This window comes from Lutra lutra, chromosome 12 (genome assembly GCF_902655055.1).
Source record: "Lutra lutra chromosome 12, mLutLut1.2, whole genome shotgun sequence".
Lineage (NCBI taxonomy): Eukaryota > Metazoa > Chordata > Mammalia > Carnivora > Mustelidae > Lutra > Lutra lutra.
The window spans coordinates 72,907,169-72,933,216 of NC_062289.1; the positions used below are offsets into that span (position 1 = coordinate 72,907,169).

The 26,048-nt window shown below is 52.5% G+C and overlaps 1 protein-coding gene across 6 annotated transcripts in view; it reads right to left on the bottom strand.

Moving 5' to 3' along the window:
* Nucleotides 1-244: 244 nt before the first annotated feature.
* NF2 (NF2, moesin-ezrin-radixin like (MERLIN) tumor suppressor) overlaps nucleotides 245-26,048 on the bottom strand; it is a 79,716-nt gene continuing 53,912 nt past the window's right edge. For 2 of the 6 annotated variants that reach the window (XM_047696728.1, XM_047696725.1), the window contains 7 exons: nucleotides 23,440-23,562; nucleotides 22,278-22,495; nucleotides 20,835-20,940; nucleotides 17,909-18,036; nucleotides 15,981-16,146; nucleotides 13,869-13,913; nucleotides 245-3,137 (listed from right to left, as the gene is read on the bottom strand). In XM_047696728.1, coding sequence (XP_047552684.1) covers nucleotides 13,878-13,913; nucleotides 15,981-16,146; nucleotides 17,909-18,036; nucleotides 20,835-20,940; nucleotides 22,278-22,495; nucleotides 23,440-23,562 — 777 coding nt within the window. In that variant the 3' untranslated portion in view covers nucleotides 245-3,137; nucleotides 13,869-13,877. Of the gene's footprint in view, nucleotides 3,138-12,885; nucleotides 13,914-15,973; nucleotides 16,147-17,908; nucleotides 18,037-20,834; nucleotides 20,941-22,277; nucleotides 22,496-23,439; nucleotides 23,563-26,048 lie in introns of those variants that run through there. The other 4 variants (XM_047696727.1, XM_047696724.1, XM_047696726.1 and 1 more) reach the window with 3 other exon arrangements.

Genomic DNA, 26,048 nt, shown 5'->3' on the forward strand with positions numbered 1-26,048 from the left:
CCCTCTCCAGGGCCCTCTCCGAGACACTGAGTGCCCCACGGGGTGTGGTAGGGAAGGAAGAGCATTCCCAGGTGAAAGTACAGTAAGGGGTGCTCTCGTCGACCTGGAAAAGGTGATCCTTCTGTTACAGGTGAGGTCCCTGGGGCAGGCAGGGAGGGCGGAGGCCAGGTTTCCTCAGCGCCCACAAGAGCGAGCCCTGCCACCCAGGCTGGGGCGGCAAGCAAACCAAAGAAGCCCAAGACACTTTTGACAGCTTAGAATTTTTATTAAAACAATCATTTAAATTACAACAATCCCCCGGAATAGAAAATAGCCTTCCGTGGTCAGGCCCTGACAGGAAACGAGACTCAGACCCCACTGGAACAAGTGTGGTCTGACATCTTTGAAAAGGCATGGAGCTTCCCTGGAAGCCCACGGGGGGTGGGGGGTGGGGGGGCCTGCCTGGCCCCAGGGCAGCTGGGAGGGGCTGTCCCCACACTGAGGCGGCCCCTGTAGCCCCAGCCCTAGCGGTGAGCAGCACTCTATCCCAGTCCTGGCTGTCAGCCTCTGGATTTGCTGTTCTGATTTGTCAGAGAGAAGAGAGGGAGAGAGAAGCCTGTCCCCAAGATTACAAAACACCATCACTTGAGAAGTGTTACATAATGGCACAGGGTGTTGTCTAGCGGGGCCTGGCAGGTTCGTGAATAACTGAGTGGACGCCACAGGTCAGAGCGCTGCTGCGGCTGACGCGGGGCCCTGGTCAGGACGGACGAGGTGGTCTGTGCGCAGCAGCAAAGGCCAACGGCGCAGCCACATGTAGTGTCACCAGTGGGGCAAGGACCATCAGCAGCGGCCAAATGAAACTGCTCTGAGGGGGCGCTCAGAGGCCTCTACCTAATAAGCTCCCATGCCCCCAAAATGTTCACTTGAAAAGAACACAGTCACCTGAGCCACAGGCACGAGTCCCTGAAAACCACATTCCTCTTTTCATTCCTTTTCCTTCTGCTGTGGCTCAGGGCCTTTCGGAGGGCCATCACCCTCTCTGCCCAACCGTCTCTGGGAGGTACACGCCAGCTCCCGCCTCCAATGAGAGCTGAAGTGTTCCTGGTTGAGTGAGGCTCTGCTGCGCCCCCCCCCCCCGCCCCGCAGTCTGCTCTTGGGCCCGAGGGTGCTCCTGCCACAGCTCAGATGCCAGCTGGCTCCCTTGTGGCCACATGGCTCGGCATTTCCCGGACTTGGAACACACACACAGCAGTTAAATAATAAAAAAAAAAACAAAGCCTGACAACATTTATATAAACCACTACCATGCTCCTGTGCCCACAGCCACTGTTACAGATTCAATTTGCAGGTCGGAAAGAAAGGAACTCGTCATGGAAATTCAGGGGTGGGTGGTGAGGCCAGGGAGACAAAGCCTCAACACGAGAGCCAGGCCCTACATTACAAACGCCTCAGGACTCGCTTTACTGGGACCACATCTAGGGGGAATAGGGTTTTGAGGGACAAGGAAACCCTGTCAGCCACAGCCATCCACACTTAGCACTGGAGGTGGAGTTCCACCCTGCACGCCCCAAGCTTGAGTACACACACGGCTGCCTTCCTCAGGGCAAGGGGGTCCCAGGTGTGTGTGTGTCGGGGGGGGGGGGGGTGGCCAACAGGGGACATCGTCAGGTCAGCCTGACTGCGTAAAGGCAGGATCTTTGTTTCTCGGAACCACACAGGACAATCATAGACCCCTCCTCTCCCAGGAAATCTCCAGACCCTCACTCACATGTCTACACTTAATAAGCCTCTTCTCGCTGGTTCGGACTTATCTCCTACTCTGTGTAATACCCCACTGGAGGGATCCGAATGGCCAGTGGGTCACAGCAGCACCACCAAACCAGAGAAGAGAAAGTGGCCCCGAGCTGAGCAGCACGGTGCCTGGGGTGGCTCTGGGATCCGCTGCTGCCCGAGAAACAGGGAGCCGTGCACAGCCGACGCAGAGCACCAACAGCGAGGGGACACCCGGCTTGTGCACCTGGCTTGCGCTGGGACCCCGCACGGCCCAAGGGGGAATATAAGATAAAGGGCTGCCTGGGCTGCAAGGGCAACACCAAAAGGAGGCCCCGTACAATCAGGGCTTAGGAAGGGCTTGCTGGCACGCGGCCAGGACAGGTGATCTGGGTCAGCCGCACAGACGTGGGGCTCAGCAAGAAGTACGTGGGGGGACTCGAAGCCCTAATGGAGCCTGGCTGGGCTACCAGGGGCTAACTACCAGTGACCAGGGAGCTCCCCAGCCCGCCACAGGCAGGAAAGACTAAGGCTGAAGGGAGGTAAGGAAGACACACAGCTCCTGCCTGCCTCCCTGGTCTGAGGCGTGAGCACGTGTTCTGTGGAGCAGATTCCCACACAGCTCTGCTGGCCTCCCTGCCCCTCTGCTGGCAGTCGGCCCGTCATCACAGCCTCAGCCTAAAGTCTTCCCCCGGTCACAGCTGTCTTCCCCATTGCCCACCAGCTGGCATCCAGAGCGCGGCCTTGGGGGTGCCTGGGCTGAAGACCCATTGCGTGGCCTGTCACGAGCCACACGCCAGCTCACCAGTGACATGCATGCAGCAGGCAGGCTGGCAGGCAGGCCGCTCCGGGCCTGGGCCTAGGCAAGCCACACTTCTTTCCATGCCAGTTCCTCACCAGTGGAGATGAATGTTCTGGAACCCAGGGTGGGGTGGGGGCAGGGGCACCAGCCTCCCTGTCTCTGGGGCTCCCGTGCACCGCACTCCCTGAAGCCACTTCCCTGGGTTGGGGAGGTCAGCGCTGGACAAGGACCCACATGCCCCAGGGTGCCTTTGACAAAGGAAGTATGGAACCCCACATCAGATGAGGAAAGACAAATACTTCTTTAAAAATTTTAAAAAGAGCTAGAACCCCACAAGAGAGCTCTCTGCAGGTCACAGTTCAAGGCAATTGCACATGAAGGGGGTTGGGCTCTCCACTCAGCTGGGGAAAGTTCCAGAGCTCCCACAGAAGCTCCAAGCCAGCCCACCTACGAGGACTCCCACGGTGTCTGACCCATCCCTTTGGCGCCGGGAGCAGCAGACGTGACAGATCTTGGGGTGGCTGGGAACCTGCTAGAGCTCTTCAAAGAAGGCCACTCGGGACTTGGCGCTCTGCAGGGTGAGCTGCAAGGAAGCAGAGAAGAAGTTGAAAGGCAGCTGGATTCCTGCTTTCACGATAGGTGCCATCCTGCCTTGGGCACTAAGGGTCCAACCTCAGGGCTGGTTTGGGGTGAAAGGGAAGACTGCTCAGAGAGACGCTGAAGAAGCTGGCGGCCAGTCCCAAGTAAGTTTCCAGATTTGCCCAGGAACTCAAATGAGGAAGTGACAAATGAGGACATGCCAGGAAGGATGGCTGGTGGACAGAAGCATGTCAGCAGGAAAATGTCATCAATATCATCTTTTCACAGAGGGCAGGACACTGGACACTGTAAGAGAGTCTCATGTCCCCTGCAAGAGTCTCTAATGTGCCTCTGTGGGGCCCTGCCTGTGGTCATGTCAGGATGGGATGTTCATCGTCTCCAGGGCTCAGAGGACCAGCTTGGCAGCACAAGCCTCAGGCAAGGCAGGCCTGTGTCAGACAAGGAGGAGTGTGTCCCTTCCACTGCTGGTTCCCCTGGTGGCCCCAAAGCAGATTTGCCTGTGACCTGGCAGCTCAGAGTGGGCTGGGAGGCAATGCTCTTTCTAGTTGAGGCTGGTTTTGGCAAGGAGGATGGTGTCCAAGGGGCAGTGCTCTGTCTGGAAACTACAAGGCCTTCCCAGGAAGGCTGCTGCCCTGAGAAGCACAGGGTGGGGAAGCAGCAGAAGGGAAGGGGAGGATCAGGGGTTGAGCTCTTGGTGTGGTGGCAAGGCACGAGAGTTTGTGACCCCCTGGAGTGCTGAACCCCTATCCCCTGACTCAGGAGGCCACCTCCCAGATCTCCCCCAACAGAAGCATCCGACTCCTGACATCACCCACCTGGGTGAGACTGTGCTCTACATCCAGCTCCTGGACTTGACAAAGGGGGTCTTTAGGGAAGGGGGACACTGATCACCTTCATATCCCCTAAACCTAGTTAGTTTACTGTTTCCTACCTAGTAGCAGCTCCAGTGTTTGCTGAGTGAATCAGACGTAGGCTAGAAAGGGTGGGATGCACAGGAAAGGCAAGAGCTCCACATGGGGCTGAGAAGACCTGGGCACTAATTCTCCTTTGTCACCAGCTTGCTGTGTGGCCTCAGTGGACCTCTCTGAGCCTCTTCCCGCTGGAGTTAAACCACGGAAGCCGGCTGGACAGTCTGGCCATTCCCTCGAGCTCTGGCAGTCTCTAAATCTGAAAAGTCCTTGGTACTATCTCTGCTCCCTAAAGGTGGGGGAGGGAGGCTCAAAACCCATCGCTTCGCCATCAAACACAGGCAGCGTCGGTGTGCTCAGATGAGACAGCTTGAGAGCCGGCTCTTTAAACCCTGCCAAATCTTGTGGCCTTGAAGTTCCTGACTAACAAGCTGAGTGTAGGGAGGCGTCTGAGCTGTCTTCTTCGGTGGAACCAATTTCAGAAGCCCTGTGGAAGAGCCAGCTCTAATAAGACTGGAGAGAGCTTTCATTTCTTTGCTTAAATGGAACTCCCTCTAAAAGGGAGCCAAGTTTGGATGGGTTTCTCCCTAAACGCAGTCAGAGGAGAACGGCCAGGAGTTATGTGTTGTGTGATAATGGGACTCAAAACGGTAACCAGGAAAGAACGAGAACCGAGACTCACTGGGACAAAATCCTCTCAGGGGAGAATTTAAATCAAAAAGTATGAAACCAGGGGCGCCTGGACGGTGCACTCATGAAGAGTCCAACGTGGCTTCTACTTGGGTTCTGATCTCAGGGTCCTGGGATTGAGCCCCGTGTCGGACTCTGCAGTCAGGATGGGGTCTACTTGAGATTGTCTCTCCCTCTCCCGCTGCCCCCTGCCTCCACTCATGCTCACATGCATGCTCTCTCGCTCTCTCAAATAAATACACTTTTTTTTCCCCCTAAAAAAAAGGTGTGAAAACCCAGTGTTTCCACTGAGGTTTCTTAGACCTCAGATGGGCTCCTCAGGGGGACAGGGAGACACCCACAGCCCTTCCCCACACTGAGTCACACACAGGCACAGCCAGGCTGCCTGATCCAAAGCCACTGACCAGCTGGGTGGCCCTGGGCGGGTCACTCACTTGCTGTGCCCTCAGCAGTCTGCTGTGAAGCGGGGGTGGTGGCGCCCCTTCCTCACAGGGGGACACGTAGTTACTGGGAAGCACCGTGAGGCACTCAGCAGCATGCGTGAGGTGTGCCGAGAACTCAACAGCTGTTGTTACTCACCACGGCACCCCGCTTTCCCCCAGCTCTGGCTCCTCTCCTTCCAGGGGGGGAGCAGGGCAGAGTGCAGGCTGGAGGCGGTGCAGGAGGGGGCAGGCTCAAGCTCTGTGCCGGCCTTCACGGCCTCCGAGATCGGGCACGAGGCTGCCCCCGAGAGACCTGACCACTTCCCCAGGCAGGAAGCCCAGGCTGCGGGGGCCTCCGAGAGCCTTCCGCTCGTTTGTATGATGTTGGCTCCAAGAATTCCTGGATCCTCTACCAAGTTGCGTGCTGGCTGTCCCCTTGAGGTGCCAGGGGAAGGTTTTGGCAGCTCCGTCAGCGCCACATTCCAGTTACTCAACCCTGTGTTTGTTGGGATGCAAAACCCTGTTCCGGTGGGCCAGAGGCTTCCTTAGATCCGCACCCGGCACTGCAGGCCAGGGGCTCGGTCTGACCTCTGATCTTGCAAGAGCAGAAGTGGCACCGCAGCCCGAGGAAAGGTTTGGAGTGAAGTCAAATACTCTGGCCACACAGAAGTAGCAAAGCACCGTAGACCCGTGCCCTCAGCAAGAGGAGAGAGTACCATGGTCTTCCATAAGGCACTAGGCTGCTACAGCGACAGGCAGACCCACCAGACGGAGGTGGCTGACCACAATGCTGCCACTGAGGATGCTGGGAGCCTCCCGCATTGGGCCACAGGCAGACCTGACTGTTGTGTGGCTCCTGGCGGTCCTAATTCCATTAGGGACCCTGCTGTCTGAGAAAATTACCTCCATAAGCCCACTTATCTGCTGCTGGAACCCATCCAGTCACCACCCTGGCCTCTGCCTGCTCCCCCTTTAGCAGCATTCTTTCTCTTAGACATCAAAATGTCCTCCTCCTGAGTCAGCCAGCCAGCTCAACCTGTGCTCGTGCAGGAAAGCAGGTGGGGGAGGCAGCCAGTGAGAGAAGTGTCTGCAAGAAGAAGCCCTGGGGTTCCTTCCTCTGGGCGGCAACTCAGAAGCCCAGGGGCAGAGGTCAGGAGGGCCTCCTGGACACTGCCAACAGCAGCTCCCAGCTGTGCTCCGGCCTGGTTCCTCTCACCTGTGGGATCTGTCACCACCTGCTGTTTCTAGAAACCTCACTGACTGTCACGTTTACTGTACAGCTACAGGCAGGAGGTATTCATAAGAGAGAAGGGGAGGGTTCAGAGGATCACAGCACAAAGCGAGCCCTTCAGAAAACAAATGGCCTCTGTGTGTCTTTGTGTGCTCATGAGAATTGGCTAACAAGCGTCCTGGTTTCCCTGCCACCCGTTCATGCCCTAAGGTGTACGAGCCCATGTCAGTGTTTGGTCTGCCTTGTCGTTCAACGACAGGCCCAGCTCTCTCCTCACAGCGCCACGGAGCTGGCCTGACGAATGCCCTCACCTCGCTCCTGCGGGTCAGCTCCCATGGGTCACACCATGAGAACTGAAGCCAGTTTCTCAGCTCCCCCACCACCACCCTGCACTCTCTTTAGCGGCCCAGCACTACCCCTCCTTACCCTCCAGCCTGACCAGCTGCGGGAGGGGGAGCACGGCCTCTAGGAGCCAGGAGAATTCCCCAAGTACTCGGGGCATAGGCTCTATGACCACACCGCCACGGCTTATCTCCACGTGTGACCAGGAAGAGGTCTCCTCCGAGCTTCAGTAGGTGTTGAAGCAGAAAAGCCCCAGGATGCCTCGCAGACAATGGCTGCATCATTCTGGAACGGGCTGAATCTGGTCCGCCTTTTCGGATTCCTCCCGAGGACAGGCGGCAAGAGGTCTGTCTGAACACAACTAGTGACCATGTCTGCCACGTGCCATTCCCGTGCCGTTCAAAAGTCACACTGAATCCAGACAAGGGCCAGCCACGGGGCTCTTGGAGGTCATGCCCAGCGCCTTGGAGAAGCGGTAAACCACACAGGCCCTGCACAAAGCCCCCAGCCCGCAGTGCTCTTGCCAGTTCCCTGAAGATGACTAAGAGAACATGAAGTTTCCTCACCAGGCACTGGGCTGACCCGCTTCTCTCTTCCAGCTGTCTCTTCACATCTGATTAAAATCAGCCGTGTGAATAATACAGGAGGAATTAAGTTCTCTCTCGACCGAACCGGCTGTTCAAGTCTGTCACTAATCCAATTCCACTCTGAGGAGACAAACTTCCTCTGCTTTCCCTGCCGCAGATCTATACAGCTTGGTTTTTATCTTACAGGGGCTCTGATCCACCTGTTGGGCCTGGACCCTTCTTCCTGCCCAGCATCAACAGCCTCGAGCCTGGCAGAGTCCCCCTCGCCTCCTGCCCATTCGTCCCTCAAACTGCCAGTTGTCTGTGGCAGCCAGCAGGCTGGGAAAGGGCGGGAGAGGGAGCCACCCAGAGAGCTACACCTCTTCAAGCAATCACAAGTGTGTGTGGTGTCACCACGTGGACGCGTCCACGTACTCCCAAGTTCGGCAGACATATATGCCTCCTTAAAGAGACAGAGGAGGCTGGCTGCTCTCAAGCCTTGGCAGGACTGGGTGCCCAGCAGGCGCTCCCTAACCCGGGCATGCAGGCCAGATGCAGACTCAACTGGTTCCTGCTCAGAAGGTCAGCATTTCGGGCAGCCCCTTGGGATGCAATGATCTGGCACTTGCCCGCTCCTAAGAAATAGCTCCAGGGTCTGGGGACACCAAGCCTGGAAGGCACCTGTGACAAGCCCAGGCTCACCAACCCTTCCCTTCCCCCCCTCCCAGGGGAAGGCACCCAGCTACAAAGGATCCTCCAGCATCATTCCCAATAGTGCCCCCTGCTGGAAAAACAAAACACGAGGCGATCTGCCAACTCTCCTTCCAGCTCTCCTCTAAAAGTCCTTTTGGGGGAATCATTTCCCAAAGTGATGGGAGGGTAACGAAATGTATTCCGGCACAGAGCCTGCAGCAGCAAGGCTGCTTGATTAAGAATGAATTACACTTTCATCAGCACATAGGGAAAATTGATTCACAAGCCTGCATTGTGATAATCTTGTTCCTAAAGCAAAAAGGGGTGGCGTGGGGGTGGGCAGGACACAGAGCCACTTCGGCTATCAGTGACGAGAGAAAGGAAGTGCTACAATTAAGCTGGGAGAACAAAACTAATCAGAGCGCCAGGATTCATCCAACTTGTCTCTGGAGGCCTTGCCTCAATCCACTCATCCCCAGGGAGGAGAAAGGAAGGTGGGAGGGGGACCGTCTAATTCATTTTCAACAATAAGACCCACAATGCTGAACCCATTTTAGATACTAACCTAATAACTCTAGGCTCGGAGACTCTGCTTGTCCCATAAAAATGCAGTGGAATTGAAATGCAAGCCCTAAAATCATGTTATACTTCCTCTCCGCCACTACATATTGAAAATGAAGGAGCGGGGGAGGGCACAGATTCAAAAGGACATGCAGATTCTCTGGCGCTGGGATCCTCCAGGAGAAAGCCAACTCTGGAGCAGAAAGGTGATAGCCAAATCCAGCAGCGGCAAATTCCAACATAATCTTTGGTTTTGGGTGTAATCAACATTCCCCCTTCCAAATCAGAGCTGAGGGGGCAGGGCCAGGGAAAGGGGACAGTTCCTGTAAGGTGGCCAGATTGAGCATTTCTGCCATCTTGCTAGTGACGGCTTACACCCAGATGCCATCTGGCGATGTCCACGGGGAGAGAGCTGTGCGCACACTTACCCCTAAGCAGGGGTGGGATGAAAGGCCAAGTCCATCCCAATTAACACATTCATTCAATTTGCTATTAGCTTCTTCATCTGCTCTGGAGAGAAATCGGCCAGGGAAAACCCCGAGGGCCTCTTTCGTACACTAATCCTTTAGGGACCTAAAGCAGGAAGATGCCTGGAAACTGATGCGTGCCTGTGTCTTGAGCTGCCCGTGTGATGCTGGCAGGGCCCTTTGCTACCCCGTTCCTCTGCCTGGAAAATGGACTAATCAGCCTGATTGACCTCACTGGGCAGGTAGAGGCTAACTCACAGCTAAGGCGTACTCTGAGGACCGAGTACCTCTGCAAGAAGGTACAGATATCCTGGTGTTGTTTTCAAATCGCCACTATCGGAAGGGAAATCACGGCAAGGATCGTAAGAACAGAACCTCCAGACCGCAGAATGAGTTTGCATCCCGTCTCTTCCCTCCCACTGTTGCAGTAACAAATCAGGTGCTGGAGGAGAGCTGCACTGAAACACATCTCCAGTGCTGAGGGACCAAATGGAATGTTTTACTGCATCAAATAAGGCCCAATAATGTCCTCAGGCACTTCCAAATGGTTGTAAAATATCCTAGGAGGGCAAAGCAGGTTTTGTAGGCTACTCAACGCCTCCCCAAAGGGCAACTGCTTGACGGGGAAAAGTCTTCCAACCAAAAAGAGGAACTAGGTCATGGTCTTTTGGAAGAGAGGCTGACAGAACCTTCTACCTAGAGAGCTACCAGAAACAAGCAAGAGAACAGTAAGCCCACCCCAGTGGAGAGGCCCGTGGACATCTAGCTGGTGCATGTATGAGGTAGGAGTGGCCCTCGGGGGGTGAGCCCCTGCGCCACGTCCAGGGAGACCACATTCCCTGAAACCAGGCCACGCTTCCCAGCGCCTTCCCTGGGCTTCCCCCAGAGTGGGGAGGAGTTCACCACTGCCCTCTCTTCCATGTGTTTTCTATCCTGCCAGTGCTGCTGCACCTTGCTAATCCTTGCTTCCACCCTGCGCCCACCCCCCTTTCTTCTCCTGCCCTGCTCCAGCCTCTGTCACCCTTCAACAACAGCAACAACAGAAGATTCTGGAGCCGGGGAGCCAGTGCGCTGCCTCTTATGTCAGGGCGGAGGATGCTGCAGCGGTCAGGGTCCAGTCTGCAAAGCAGGCGGAGCCACTTGGCTTGAGCGACCGTGGTCACAGAAGGGCTGAACGCATGAACACACCAGCAACAGAAACTGTTCAGAGGCGGCTGACCAGAGGTCACCAGGGAGGCTCTAGCCATTTGTTTTAATTGTGGGAGACGCCTTTCACGCATACGCAGTCTTGCCCTGTGATTTATCACTTCCCAGGGTGTTTTAAGTGTTCTACTTCACTTCGCCAGCCCTGCGTCTCCAAGGGGAGTCCACGCAAATTGAAGATGACATTGGACTTTTATGTCTTCCTGATTCAAGAGGCAGCTACGGCTTCAGAGTACTGTCAGGGCTCCTCATTCCTGCTCCTCCACCAGCGCAAACCACAGCTGGATCTTGAAGGCTCAAACCATTTTACTAATAAAACAAGCGCTCTAAGCTCCATGACCCCCATGATTCTCATCTGTCAATTTCCTTTGAAATCCCATGCTTCCTTGGAGATCGGGGGCACAAAACTGATGACAAGTCTGGGGGCACTCAGATCCGCTCGGGATCAGTGGAGTGAAATCTGTCCCTTGAGAGGAGATGAAAGCAAGACCCTGAAGTGTGCAAGCTCCCGGACTGCATTTTCGCCTCCCAAGTGTGCAGCACAGCTGGCCACTGCTCACCTCATTAGCACTGTGGCTCTGAAGCCCATGACACCTGTGTCCCCCTCACCCCAGTCTCACTGCTAGAACTCGCTCCCTCACTTGCAAGACTCAGAGGCCAGGAATACGTGTCACTGTCGCTCTCCCTGAGAATGAATGAGTCTCCGTTCAGGGGTGGGGGAGATGGCTTTTGATCACTACGTGCCAATCTGGGTCACGCGCAAATGCTAAACCAACTGCACTGATTGTCAGCTGAGGGGGAAAATGTGGGGAGTTAAGATCAGCAGGAGGGGCAAAATACACCCTTGCAAACTCAAATCAGATAGTAAAAGAACCAGGGAAGTTAATTCTGGCTTTTTCTAAGTTTTTATCTCCAAATACACGGAAATTAATTGCTGAAGTCTTATGGTGAGCTATTTCCTGTGTATTACCTCATTTACTGCTCAAAACAATCCTGGGGGTTAAGGACTGTTTCATTCACTTTTTATAGTCGGTGAGGACACTGGGCTTTAAGAGAAAGTAAGAATTATGGAGAAAGTAAGTGGCAAAGCAGTGGTAAATAAGCTCAGTTAACCAGACCAGACAGCCTCTTGGCATTTCTAAGGGAACATGGTAACCCCTGAACCAAAGGGTAAACCCCTGGAAATTAGCACCCCCGAGGGTACTGCGCAGACAGTGTCAGACACAGAAGCCTCATGGTCAGTCAGAAGAGCACTGAAGGCGAGGAGGAGGAGGAACGTGCCCGGATCACGGTAGGTAGGTAGGCAGACCCATTCTTTTCTTGAAGAAATCAATGATCAGAAAACATTAAAAACAAAACAAAAAGCAGGGCAGGCTGCTTTGAACCAAGACTCAGGAGTGAAACTCTGTAGTTCGCCACTAGCCTTCCACATCCCGGACTTTGCAGATGGAGTTCTGCCCTTTACATTCTCGGTGGTCTCACTTCCAAAGCCCACCGTGGTGTTTCCTCTTCAGTTAGGCTCACTTTGGCCCAGACAGGAGCAGGCATGACCCCAGAGCTACCTCTGAACAGGCAGGTGGCTGCTCGGCAAGTGTGGTCACTGGCCCCAGGGACTACCGAAGTCCAGGCAATGGAAAGGGTATCAAACTTCAGGTGTAGCAAAAACTCCATTATTTCATCTAGTGATCCTGAGATAAGTCCAGCTGTATTAAAAGCCAAGTACATGCTTTTATTAACCCTCGAGTAATCAGAATCCTTGATTAACTGGAACATGGAAGCCTGCTTTGAAAACAAGTTCACATCAAGATGTTTTTTTTTTTTTTTAAAAAAAAGGCTTCTGTGAATGTCCTAGGAGCAGTACAAATTTGACTACAAATCAAACCTCATTTGTCTATAATAAGAGCTCAGTGAGAACTGACGGTCAAAATCAGGCCCCTGAAGAATCTAATCGTTCTGAATCATTACAGGAAGAAGAACGATGAAATCTTCTCAAGGTGGAATGGTAGGGTCATATGCAGGCATAGCTGACAGCACGGGCTGAGACAGGAAGGGACTTTCTGCTGGGCACGGTGCCAGCCACAAAGTCCAGGAAACCACGGTGGATCCACCCCATGGTCTTCTGGGCACCACGGGGTCATGAGAACAGATGATCCCCCTGGTCTGCCTAATTCTGGGGTTCGGTCATATCGCCCTGTTCAGAACATGCACGGCTTGGTGTTGGGGCATTTGATGTCAACGTGTGGTATGAAAGCCAAAGAAACAGGAGCCTGCTAACTCAAAGCATCACACACAAATCGGGGTTCATGCTATGGGATCTTGGAGCCACTGACAGATAGAATCCATCTTGTAATGAGATCCATCTGGGACTTTAATAGCGAACCTCTCTTGCTTGGATAATAACCGCAAATAAGATCTATCTTACGCCGATCTCGCTTTTTGGTAGAAAGCTTCCAATGTGGGGCGCCTGGGTGGCTCAGTGGGTTAAAGCCTCTGCCTTCGGCTCAAGTCATGATCTCAGGGTCCTGGGATGGAGCCCCGCATCAGGCTCTCTGCTCGGCAGGGAGCCTGCTTCCCTTCCTCTCTCTCTGCCTGCCTCTCTGCCTACTTGTAAACTCTGTCTATCAAATAAATAAATAAAATCTTTAAAAAAAAAAGAAAGAAAGAAAGAAAAAGAAAGCTTCCAATGAGCTTATTTTATTCTAATAGCAGAAACTGTGCTGAGGACACCAAAGGACATGTCCTATGTGACTGTCGGGTGTCAGTGGGCTCACTGGCTTTCATACCGCTGGGGATCAGGAGCACAGGGTGTTGTGTTATTCTGGGCACTAAAATGCTCCCCACTGCCAAGGCATGTTGGGAGGATGACGAAGCACTGCAGAAGGAAAGCAGCAATCATTCCACTAATTCACTCAACAACCACTGACTCTGCTCATGAGCTGGGTGCCGGTGGCTGTCCCAACGTGAGTTCGTGCTGGCCACAGCTCTACCCCAGGCTATGGCGGAGCTGAAGCAGAGATGGCCTTTACAGTGCCGTCGGACAGAGAGTCCACTTAGACGGACTACAGATCAGACTGCTGTGCTGGTGGTTTGCTTGACTTAGAAAGAAAGAGGATGTGTACAGAAAGGGGAGGCTCTAACAGAAAATGAGGGAGTGCGGGCAGCCCCTTCGTTCCACCACCAGAAGTGGCCCGCTATGACCATGGGTCTTCGAAAACTGTCACCACATGAAAGTCTCGATCTGGAGTTAAAGATGCCCCAATTTATCCCATTTCCATGCTTGGGCTATCTGTCTAAGGACTACACCACTGAGACAAAGGACTTTTAGACAGACCTCACTGGACAAGAAGCCACGACCATCCCCAGCCCAACGATAACACAAGATGTGAAGGACAGCCGGTCCTACATGCTCTTCAGAACGAGGCAGCCTTCTGGACCCCTGGAGGCTGGTCTGGCCCCACAGGGTGGATGCCTGCTCTCAGACTCAAAGCATGCTGCGGCCAGTACCCAGGTACCACCTGCCCTCGGGAGGGCTCGGCATGGCCCAGGGACAGAGACAGGCAAGCTCATGCATGGGTTAGTATCACAGAGGGTAGTACCATCACCACATACAGAGTACCTGGGAATAACCTACTTTGAGGGCTCAAATGCAGATAGGTCTTCTGCCTTGGGCTTGAGGCTAAACCAGCAAAATAAAATGAAGAAAAACAAAAACATACCCTGTGATATCAACAATGCCACATGTGCCATTTGCAAAATGCTCAGACAGGCCTGAAATTGTGACAAGTGACTTCATTTGTTTGTGTTTATGGCTGGGAAACAGGTCTCTCCGGCTTTCAGCACTCCAGGTTCCCGTGCCTGAGGGCCCAGCTCACCGCAGCAGCTGCAAAGAGGAGACTGCTTCGGGTGCCCAGATGGGGGAACCGGGGGCTGGGGAGGGGACGGTCCTGGGGTAGCTCCTTCAAGGGCGGACTGGCTCACTGGCCCAGGGGTCATTTTACCTCTAGGCTCCCTGGGTGAGGCCTCAAGTGACCTCTCCTTCTGCTAACTGTTTAATAATTTCATTTCGGAAGGGAAACCCAGTAAATGACGGGAGCAGAGGAAAGCAGAATGTGCACTGGGGTAAAGTCTTTCCTTTTTGGTTATGCTAGTAAAAGGAATTCTCTACCGGGTGCCAATACTAAACTGGAGTTCGGAGAGAGAATTCCAGGCTCCTGACTGTACCCATCAACAACGTCAAGGAGGTAAGGAGCCCTTGGGAGTTTTCAGATACAGCTCAACTATTGAAAACAGATACTCCTGGGGTGCCTCGGTGGCTCAGTCGGTTAAGCATCTGCCTTTGGCTCAGGTCTTGATACCAGAGTCCTGGGATCAAGCCCCACAGCAGGCTCCCTGCTCAGTGGGAAGCTTCCTTCTCCCTCTTCCCAGCCCTTACTCATGCTCTCTCTCGCTCTCTCTCTAATAAATAAATAAAATCTTTTTTTTTTAATAAAATCTAAACAATAACAACAACAACAACAACAACAGATATTCCTTAACCTGGGACACCACTTTAAAGACTAAGGTAAAGAATAAAACACCTATCTAAACCATCATGATCGAAACTGAATGAACAGTCTAATCTTAATGATACCTCTTTTACAGGCATGTGCCTGACCCTGGGCTATCAGTCAGAAGCAGGTGACTAGTAGGATAGGCCATTTCTGCTTTGCCCAATGTGAGAGAAATACACTCTTGGGCTGACATGTATACAGGATGTAACCTTCTCTAAAATGCTGAAGCTCAAACTATCAGTAGAGAACGATCTGAAACTGCTAGCAACATAAATGAAGTCTCACCTTTTAAAACATTAAGCTTCTTCTAGACAGTTCTGTGTTAAGTATGAAAAAAATGTTAAAAATTCAGGATTTATGGGACTCCTGGGTGGCTCAGTGGGTTAAAGCCTCTGCCTTCAGCTCAGGTCATGATCCCAGGGTCCTGGGATCAAGCCCCACATCGGGTTCTCTGCTCGGCAGGGAGCCTGCTTCCCCCTCTCGTTGCCTGCTTCTCTGCCTACTTGTGATCTCTGTCTGTCAAATAAATAAAATCTTAAAAAAAAAAAATTTAAAAAAAATTCAGTATTTAGGGGGCACCTGGGTGATTCAGTGGGTTACAGCCTCTGCCTTCGGCTCAGGTCATGATCCCAGGGTCCTGGGATCGAACCCCGCATCGGGCTCTCTGCTCAGCAGGGAGCCTGCTTCCCCCCCCACCCCCGCCCCGCCTGCCTCTCTGCCTACTTGTGATCTCTGTCTGTCAAATAAATAAATAAAATCTTAAAAAAAAAAAAATCAGGATTTGGTTTCTTTAAAACAAGAATTTTTTTTTATAGTCCTTGCATTTAAAAACCCAAAAAGACCATTCTTAACAGCCTCGTTTTGCTTTCTCAAGAAGTAAGGCAACTCCCTGGGCAGAACTCCCCTTGGCTTAAAAGACAGAATCGCTTTACTGCTAAATGATGGATCAAAACCCATCTCATAACAGTGATTCATTTCATCTGAGCTTTTAACACAGGCTCCCCTTCCATCAAGCCAATGGGTTCACCGTCATTGGTGGATTAAATTCCTTTTCTGGCATGAGTTAAAAAATTTCCTCAAGTACATATAAAAAATGATAACAGTCTAATGACTCGGCTGCTCAGGAAACCAGATGCCAACCTCACATTTTATTAACAACCGTCCTGATTGGAGGAGGACTGGAGACTCGATACCTTTTTGATGGTATTGTGCTTGCTGCTGGTGCCACCCCGGTCGGAGTTCTCGTTGTGCAGAATATCCAAGGCTGTCTCCCTCTCTTTGAGTTTCAGGGCCTCGATCTCAGTCTTGAGTTCATTGAGCTGCTCCTGCAAATGCTTGCTCTTCTCCATGTACTCCACTCTGTCAGCAAAAGGACAGTGTGTGTCACAGCTTTTGGTGGCCCTGAGACATGGGATCCAGGGCCCCATGCAGCCCAGGGTCCACGTCTCTGCCCAGCCACTCCCAGGCTGAGGGAGCCTGGGCCCGTCACCTAAAAGGTCTGAATCTGTTAATGCTCACAGAGCTATGGTCAGAATTAAGTAAAAGCAAGTGCAGGAAAGGCCCCTGGTAAACTCTCATAAAGTAGTCTCTACAAATACCCATGACTGCAGAGAGCTTTGAGTTCTGCACAAGCAACGACACATGAATCAATACTGCTGGCAACCAAGTCAATTTCCTTGTCTCAGTCCTGCTCTGATAAGTGATTCTGTTCAAGTGACCTCTTCCGATAGGCCCTGGCCACATCCCTACTTGTTTTGTGATGTCATCTCCTAAAGAGGGTGCAACCCCAGGAAGAAAAAGATCCCCGCCATCGCCTGCAAGTAGATACTCTGTATCTGTGATGGTGAAAATCTGGAAATCATCCTCAAAGTGTCTGCCTTCAAGGGCATCAGGAGAACCACGCAACACAAACACAGGAACTTTCTGTAGCGATGCCCATGGCTGGTATGTGGCTTCTGTCATGTGCACGGGTAATAAGAAAATACAAAGTATAAAAAAACAGGACTCAACAGAAAGTAGCCTCACCCCGCTCACAACCACGAAATGCTCACTGTGCCTGGTCAATGGAGAAAGGCTGGAAGGGCAACTCGGACAGCAGATACCACAGATAAAGAGGCTGTGGCTGCTCAGCCTGGGCTCCAAGGAGACACTGTCCCGAGAGAGCAAGCCCAAGGATACTGGACAAGGTGAGAGCCTCACACAGGCCTCACACAGAGACTCACATGGGCTTGGAGCTGAATCCTCGTTCTGCCCCTCACCAGCCCTGTGATGCTGGATGAGCTCATTAAACGCTGTAGATCTCATTTATAAATGTCACACTAAAACCTACCTCTGATGTCAGCTTGATGTTCGTTAGCAGGAATGAAATGAGACAATGCTAGAAAGCCCCGCCACCCAGGCACTCTGTACATGGTTCTCCAGCAAGCCATGGCACAAGCGGCCAATTTGGGGGTACAGCTCAGTGGTAGAGCATTTGACTGCACAAGCGGCCAATTTACCTACGGCTGGGAACTGGGGGAACTGCAGTCGGATTTCTTCCGCAGTGAGACTCCTTGTTTGCCTTGGTTCCACCAACCGGGAAAGGAAGGAGGAGCGCACAGCAGAAACTGCTACGAACAGGGCAGGCAGGGCTCAGCTCAGGACTACCCCAAGCAGCAGGGCTAGCCTGACCCAGATGTTTGCTCTCCCCCGACCTTGAACCCGAGTCTCTTCCCTGACCCTCATTCTAGACCTGGGAAGTGCCACCCGCGCCTGTCTCAAGTGCCAGAGAAGACAACCAGGAAACCTGATCTGTTCCCGTGTTCGGACATTATCACAGGCTCTACCTCCGTGCGAACAGCAGTCTGACTCGGAGATCCCTGACAAGCAGTCCTAGACTGTAGATGAGGTTCAAAACGCCATAAACTCCAGGTCACCAATCAAGGATCATTGTTAGCCTGCAAGACTGAATGCTGGCGTGATGTCCTTCACTTCTGATGAGGAAATTCTTCCTTCAGAGGGTGGGAACAGAGCAACCCCTGCAGGGCTAGTGACAGGCTCTTACGGTGACCCTCCACATTCTCCAGGTCCAGACGGCCCCACTCTAGCTGGGGAGGGTACAAGGTCAGGGGGGACTACGTACTTTTCTTTCTCTATCTCCATGGAAAGCCGCTTCATGTCAGTATCCTTGAAGTCGAAAGACAGGCTGTCACCAATGAGGTTGAAGCTTGGTATATCAGGAGGCAGTGGTGCTGGAATTGGGTTCATGGGCTATGAATGAGAAATCTCCAGTTAGGAGGGCCAGGTTCTATGAGAACTGGGCCACTGCTGTGTTTACCATCCCCCTCCAGCAGCCACAGAGGCAATGGGCATAGCTCGGGTCCTGCCTCCCACCCAGCACCACCATGGCCTCACGTCACCACTGTCACTCATTTCTCCTCCTCCAATCTACCCATGTTGGCTGCTGCCAGATGATAGACCCCAAAGATCTCAGATCCAGGTAAATCATTCCATTCCTCTCCCCTCAAACCTTTAACAGCTCTTTGTGCTCAGCCAAATTGAAAAACAAACTCCTACTCACTTCTTCATTGAGGAAGACCCCGAGCTAGGAGCTGGAGATGCAGAGAACAAGACAGAGCTGAAAGTATTATCTGGTAAACAGAGGGTGCTCATAGACCATCATGGTTAGGTAAGAGAGATGCTGTAGCCAGAGAGTAAACAGTGGCCAAGGGAGCTGGAGAAGGCTTGCTAGAAGAGATGCTGCTTCTGCTGGCACCAGATGATGTGCCAGAGGAAAAAGCTTAACCGGCAAGAGGCATGGAACTGGGCAGCGCAGAGAAGGCTCAGTGAGAACGCTGGCGGAGGCGGGTGCAAGACAGAACCAGACCCTAAGGAGTTACCCTGCATGGTGAGGGGCTTGGGTTCAGATGGAGACAGAGGAGGGCTTGAAGCAGAGGATGAAGGGATTATGAGGACTTTCTCATCCCAAAACAAAGGGTCATCTCAAATATGGCCCCAATCTAGTCTAGCTTTTCCTAGGAACTGCTTGCCCTAACAAAACATGAACAGTACCATTTCTGTTCCTTTGCTTAAACCACTGCTCTCCCTATACACAATCTCTCTTTCAAGGCCCTTCTCAAATACTAGGATTTCTCACCAAAGCCTTTCTAGATCCCTCTTGGCCAGATGGCAACTCTCTGCTATGCGTTAACATTGTCTTTCTGGTTCTGTTAGGGCACTTCCCTAACTCCGCCCTGTTAAAAAAATCCCTTTTGGCTGTGTCTTCTTCACCGTTGGCAAGTTTCCTAAGGGCAGGAAGGATCTGCCTCTCTCTTCACCCTTGGATCCTTGGCTGAGTCTGGGACAGCATCTGGGAAAGGGGAGAGGCCCCGAGCACTCATCTGAGACGATGACAAGGCCTGAGGCAGACTGTCTGCGTGGGCATTGAAGGTGGTGCTGAGAGGGGGCTTCTGGGGTACTAGAACGTTCTGTTTTCTGATTTGGGTGCTGGGTGCATGGCTGTGTTGAGTTTGTGAGAATTCATCAAGCTGTACACTTATAATCTGGGCACTTCTCTGTACATACGCTATAGCCCATCAAAATTTCCGAAAAGATGGCGCTGAGCGCTGCACTGTGGGTGAGAACAGACACTGGTACGACCTCTGTGGAGAGCATCTCGATGGAAAACCTAACCCCACAGCTCTATTTATGATAAGTTATTCTACCAGTATATTCCCCGTATGTGCGAAGATTTGTGCTCAGGGGTATTTTCTGCAGTTTTGTTCACAACTGCGGAAGAAAACAGACTAAATACTCATCCATAGAGAACCACTTAAATGAATTACAATCCATCTGTACTGCAAAATATGATTAAAAGACTGATATGAACTCCTCCATGACTTATTTATTTACTGCGTGTAGAGTGTATAAAGTTTGCTCCAGTGTGCGTTGTTTTATTTTATTTATTTCTATATTTTTAAAGATTTTATTTTTGAGTGATCTCTGCACCCAACGTGTGACTCGAACCCGCCATGGCAAGATCAAGAGTCGCATGCTCTACCGACTGAGCCAGCCAGGAACCCCCCACATCTCAGGTGCCCAGCCCAGACAGTGGCAGACAACCTGAGGCAGGACCATTGGCCCACTCAACCCACCGGGCCGTGAGAGACAATAAGGAATGGCTGGCTTGGGGTGGCCTAGAGAACCGGAACAGATGACAAGAGCACACTGCTCACATTTCCCTCCACCTCAAACCCTGGGCTACTTCAGTCGCTGCGCACCTCTTCACTGCCTATGCCATACGAGTGGGCAGTGTGTGTGTTTGTGCCTGTGGATTCCACATGCACACCTGTGCGGTGGCTGAAAACACCCCCCAGTCTCTTACCCACCTAGCTCGTTCTGACTTCCCCTCTAAGAGCCTACCCAGGTACCACCCTATGCCTCTCCTGCCCCTGCAGGCTGGGCTACATTCTCCTCCAGGCCCCTGTGCACCCTGTCTGGGTACAGACTGAGCATCTGCCTGGTATTACATGGAACAGAACAGTCTACTGAACTGAATGCACAGAGGAAGGGCAGGGAAGAGACTTCTCTATTCACTGTGTGGCCCTGTTTAATTGAAGTCTGCCTCCTTGTCCCAAAATTGAGTCTGGAAACTTGTTTTTATGTGGCAATCATTCATTCTGAGGTACACGGGGTACCCCTGCCCAGAACTACAATGACAATATATGGTATACACAGGTAGCTTGAAGGTTACATTCAGCTTGGCATCCAGAGCCTATCCTCTTCTGAAGATAACCTGGGACTATACTACTTAGAATAAGAAAAACATTTCAGAGCCGGGAAAGGCCCTGCTGCCCGTTATCTAGGTAACTGGACAGGTGACTTGTCCAAGGCCAGAGGGCAGACCAGGCATCCTCTCCAGTCCCCAGCTGCAGGCCTGCAGCAGCACTCACTCTGCCATGGCCCCACCCGGGGAACCAGAGGAAGCAGGGGAGCAGAAGGTCTGGGAGAGAAGGGAAAGCTGTGAGGTCTGCAGAAGCTCCAGGCTGGCAGCCCCCAGCCAGGCTCACCGGGTATGTGGGCTTGGTGGTGATTTCCAGGAGCTTCTGCTTGGCTCTTCGCTCTGCCTCGCGGGCTTCCTGCAGATCCTGCTTCAGCTGATCAGCCTCCTTAGCCCTGCAAGGAAAGGAGGAGCCAGTCAGCTCCTCGAAGGCAACAGGTGGCAGGAAGCGAGCCCTCTGCCCCACTATTCCCCTGGAAATGAAGGTCATGGGTTAATCCTGAGGATGGCACCAGATCAGGCAATCAAGGCCAGTGGCTGTGGGGGCATTTATGTGAAAATCAGAACTTCCAAAGTAAGGACAACATTCCTGAGTTCTGTTCATTGCAACAGTAAATCTAAACCAGAAGAGCAGGGAAGCCAGAGGGCAGGAGTCAAGTTCAAACCTTTGCAGTTGGTAGAGGGGGAGGAGAAGTGGGGGAGGAGCTAGCAGCTTCCTCTGCTTCACTTCTGGGTGAGAGTGGGCTGGGCAAAGGTACAGTACAGTGGATCGGAGGTCTAATATTAGATTCTGAAGGGCAGGATAGGAGAGAACTGATTCTTCACAGCCCCTAAGTAAAACACCTGCAGGCCTGGGGCCAACCTCAAGCAAGATGACGAGCACCAACGCTGAGGGCGTCACACCTCACCCTGCAAGACACAGGACCCAGGGGGCCCGGCCCAACATGCATCAGTCAGCAGGGGAAGTGACCCGCACACAGAAAGAAAGGGGCCCAAGACAGGGCAGGAAACCAAGAACCATATTCCCAGAACGACATGCAAAAAGTGGAGAGGAAACTGTAGTGAATGCACCTTGGTAGCAAAAAGCCAAATTCAACAGAGCCAAATGCTGTGGGGAATGCGCCAGTGTTTATCTGAAGACGGCAGGGCCAGAACAATCCCGAGCCTAGAACAGTCTTTGGGAAGTAGAGACTACAGTTCCATCCTTCAACCTGGTTGTGAGCTGGCCACAAAGAGGACCCTGGCCCTCCCCTCCTATCTGTCTCAGGAGCCTTAGCACCAAGAAGGGCTGCAGGGAAGGGGGTTTCTCCTTACTTCATTAAGGGTAAATAGCTGCTGTCTCCCCACATGTTCCCTAAATGAAAAGGGAAAAGAACCACATTTTTTAAACGTAAGAAGAGCCTCCTTACAGCTCCTCAGCTGAAAGCAGCTGGCGGCCGTGCTTGATGGCTTTCCTGCCAACACGGCTATCAAAGGGACGGCGGTTTATCACAGGCCCAAGCATGACCAGAGGTCCACTCAACAAGAGACCTGTGTTCCTGAGCCTTTTTACTAATTCCAGCCCTCAAACCCTACACCGGCTTAAGTACCAGTTCTCACCAACCTGTCAAGGGAGGAGCCTCCCTCTGCCCCAGAAGATGGAGAAGCGGCTTGCGGACAAGTGCAATCAAGCTCTGCATGACTGGATGGGCCTTCGCCTGAGCCCCAGTGCCCGGGACTCCCGACCTCTCACCTCCTCTCTGACTCCTCGGCCATCTTCAGAGCCAGCACCTCGGCCTCTAGCACCTTCTGCTCCATCAGGCGCTTCTCCTCCTCTGTCCGAATGGCTGTGGCCTTGATGCGCTGCATTTCCTGTTCAGCCTCTGCAGCCTTCTGTGCCAGGAGTTTGGCCTCCTCCTCTGTGATTTGGGCCTTTTCTGCCAACAGGTCAGCCGTCTCCTCAGACCGCATCTGGAGAAGACCACTGTCAGCTGAGACTCGGACCACGTACCCATCACCCCCCCACCCCGATGTGGCCTCAGACATTCAGGTCAGCGAGAACCAGGGCCTCCGGGGCTCTGCCACTGAATGTCCCATCAGAGGACACTTGGGCACGGGATGACAAGCCACACTCTCAACTGTTTGGAAAGGTTCTTCAGGTTCTGCCTACGGGGAGCAAGAAGAAAGCGCCTTTCTGAGTGTCCACTTGAGCTGAGGCATATGCTGTATGAGGAAGAAAACCAACTTTACCTTGTTTTTTCCTTTTAAATCAGTGGTTCAAACCAATAGAGACTACTCCCCTGGGAGACAGGTAACAATGTCTGGAGGCATTTTTGATTGTCACAAGTGGTGGTGGTGGGGCGTGCTACTGGCATCTAGCGGGTAGGGGGTCAGGGACATTGCTAAACATTCTGTGAGCCACTGGACAGCTCCCACCATAAAGGGTGATCTGCCCTCAGTACCAGCTGAGAAGCCCCGCTTTATTATTTTTTTTAAAAAGATTTTATTTATTTGACAGACAGAGATCAAAGTAGGCAAAGAGGCAGGCAGTGGGGCAGGGGCAGGGGAAGAAGGCTCCCTGCTGAGCAGAGAGCCCAATGTGGGGCTCGATCCCAGGATCGTGATCATGACCTGAGCAGAGCCGAAGGCAGAGGCTTTAACCCACTGAGCTACCCAGGCGCCCCGAGAAGCCCCGCTTTAAAGGCGAGACCCAGTCAAAGTGGGGCTCGGCCGCACATGAACTTCACCAGTCGGCCTCTGCCGACATAGGTGGAAAGAAAGGCACTGTTTTTTTTTTTTTTTTAGCTGAAATGTCAAAGCATGTTACTAATCTGTGGTCATTGGGAGGCTTAACTTCCTAAACCCACGCGAGTCCCCATGTAGCCTCCAGGGGCCCAGACCCCCAAAGCAATCACCAGAGCTTCGTTGGCCATTGTCGCCTCTTCTTTCATCTGCAGCAGCCTCCTCTCCAGCTCGTCCCTCGTGCGCTCTGCCTCCTCCCTCATCTGCTTCTCTCGAGCAAGTCGCTGCCGCTCCATCTGTGGGCCAATGACAGTGGCCACTGAGTCACGGAGCCCATGGTCTGCAGTGCCACGGGGGCCCAAGAATGCCCAGTGTCCAGATTCCCCCAAGGAGACCCTCTTTTCTCCCCTTTACTTTAGGTTGCCAGTGTCATTCTTGTCACCCGCCACCCTTTGTCCTTCGAAACCAGCTGCAGGATCGAAGGCTATGTCCCTTGAAAAAACGTCTAGAGGTGAGAGAACAAACACAACAATAAAAAGGCAAGCCCTGTCAAGTGTACCGGGATCGAAGGTGCCAGTCTTCCGCACTGTGTGCTGAAATGGCCACCCCGCCAATATCCCTTTATGTTGGGAGACCTCACATGGCTCTGCCCTGCGGCTGACAGGACACAATGCAGGATCCTTCTACTGGAGACGGAGCCTCAGAAACACACCGCTCACTTCTGGCTGGAAGAGCCACTTTGCCATTTCTCTTCCACACGGACCCCTCCCACATCTCTAATTTCTTCCCCAGTTACTCCTGCCGCTGACCCACGGAGAAGATAGAATGGTTCTACGGGAGACATCTGGAGTTCACACAGTGTGTGTCACGGTGGGGAAGCTGCAATGCCACCATACAGGGGCCCAGCCTCACGCAGAGGCAGCTCCTGGCCAGGACTGCAACAGGAGGGAGCCGAGCAGGGAATGCAGCAACCTCCCCCAACCCCGTCCTTAAGGCACCAGTACAAAGCCACTGCCGCCTCCCATGCCTTCTGGATCACTGTATTAATTGGGCCACATGCAGAGCTTAATAAGGGGAACAAGCACAGGACAAGTGCTATTCTCTGTGATCGCAAGGTATTAACGGAGTTCAGAAAGCAGAAGCCAGAAGTGACCACAGCACTATTTTCTTCCTTAAATAGAGCACATTTAATTACTTCTTGCTTCAATCTTTTCCCAAACACAAGATTTTTAAGACTGCTGCCTTTTCTAAACACGGAGCCAAAAAAGGGGCATTGGGCCTCAAAGGAATAAAGCAAAGACAGCAATAAAATACTGTAAATTCTTCTCCAATTTTTCACTTGCAGATCAGTGAAAAGCTAGGCCAATTTTTTTTTTCCCTAATTTCCACTGCATTATAAATTCCATTAGGTAGATTACTGTACCTCCATTATTCTCCACTTGAAAAAATCCCAGGAAACCACCTTCTGTTCCCAGCACTGCACTTTCCCTGAGACCGCCACCCACTAATAAGGGGCCTCCTGCCTGCAAGGTCGTTTTGGTCCGCAAAGGCTTTCAGGGGCAATGGTCCTCTGATCTGAGACCGAGAAGATGTACCATTAGCTCCACTGGGCAGATGGGAAAACTGAGGTCTGGGAGGTAAGTCATTTAGTAATGTCACATACTAAGTTTCCCATCCGGCTCCAAGGTCTGTGTCTATTCCACTGGGCCATAAAGCCCTCGGCCTGTGGCTGCCAGATGCCAGGGACATGTCTCTGGTGTTCTACAAGCAGTGCAGGCCAGGGCCGTGTGCATTCTATTCTCTGCCAACAGCTCCAAGGCTGTCGCACTCATTGCCGTTTTCAGATCTCTTACTTCTAAGCTTTGCTCATCTGAAAAGAGGTCAAAGAAGGCCCTTCTTGAAGTTGCCACCTAGACCCGTGCTGGCTCAGGAGTATTTCTTTGTCCAAGAAAACCCACTCTACCACCGTGGCCCCCAAAGCAGCCCAAACAGTCTGTCGTCTCACAGAGCAAAGGGATGGAACGCTGAAGGCATGCTGGCTCAAACTGGGCATTTCGTTCCAAATCTCAGGGCAGGGAGCCAGCCTCACCGGAGTCCCCACATCAGAGAGCTGCACACAGACTAATGATTACACCTCTGAGTCTGCAAGTCCTGAGGGCAGCTGACTGCAGCTGCTGCTACTCTGTCTAGGAGTTGGTCCAAAACCACAGTGGATATTCTCGGCAGCGAGGCTCAGATTAGTTGTGTGGATTTCGGTGAGTCGACATGATTTGTGAGTAGAAAACAATGATGCAGACTGTCCAGTCTGCTGATAAGCACTCCCAGCACCTCCCACCATGGGCAACATGCCGCCTGGGCTGACCTGTGGCAGGGAAGTGGGGCCGGAGTCTAATTAGCATTCCCTCAGCAAGCACGAGACGCTGCTGTGCATTCTATCACCATCTAATTAGAAAAGGACAAGGCTGGGCAAAGGAGACAGGCAGGCAGAAAGAAAGCAAGCTAGCTAGGTGGACAGACTATGAGTGGATGGATGGATGGATGGACGGACAGACGGATGGACAGATGGATGGACACAGGCTTGCCTATCCCTTCCCAAGCCTGCATTAATCACACTTCACTTACTTAAGTGGGGAAATACTAGAAATGTTTCTTTTACATATGCTGTCAGAGTTTATTCCTCATTTCAGAGCAGACACCCCATTGGCTGGGCATCAGCCAGTGAAGATCCAACAGAGATAAAATGAGAGAAGGTATACCTATGGCTGAACGACACCTGTCAGCC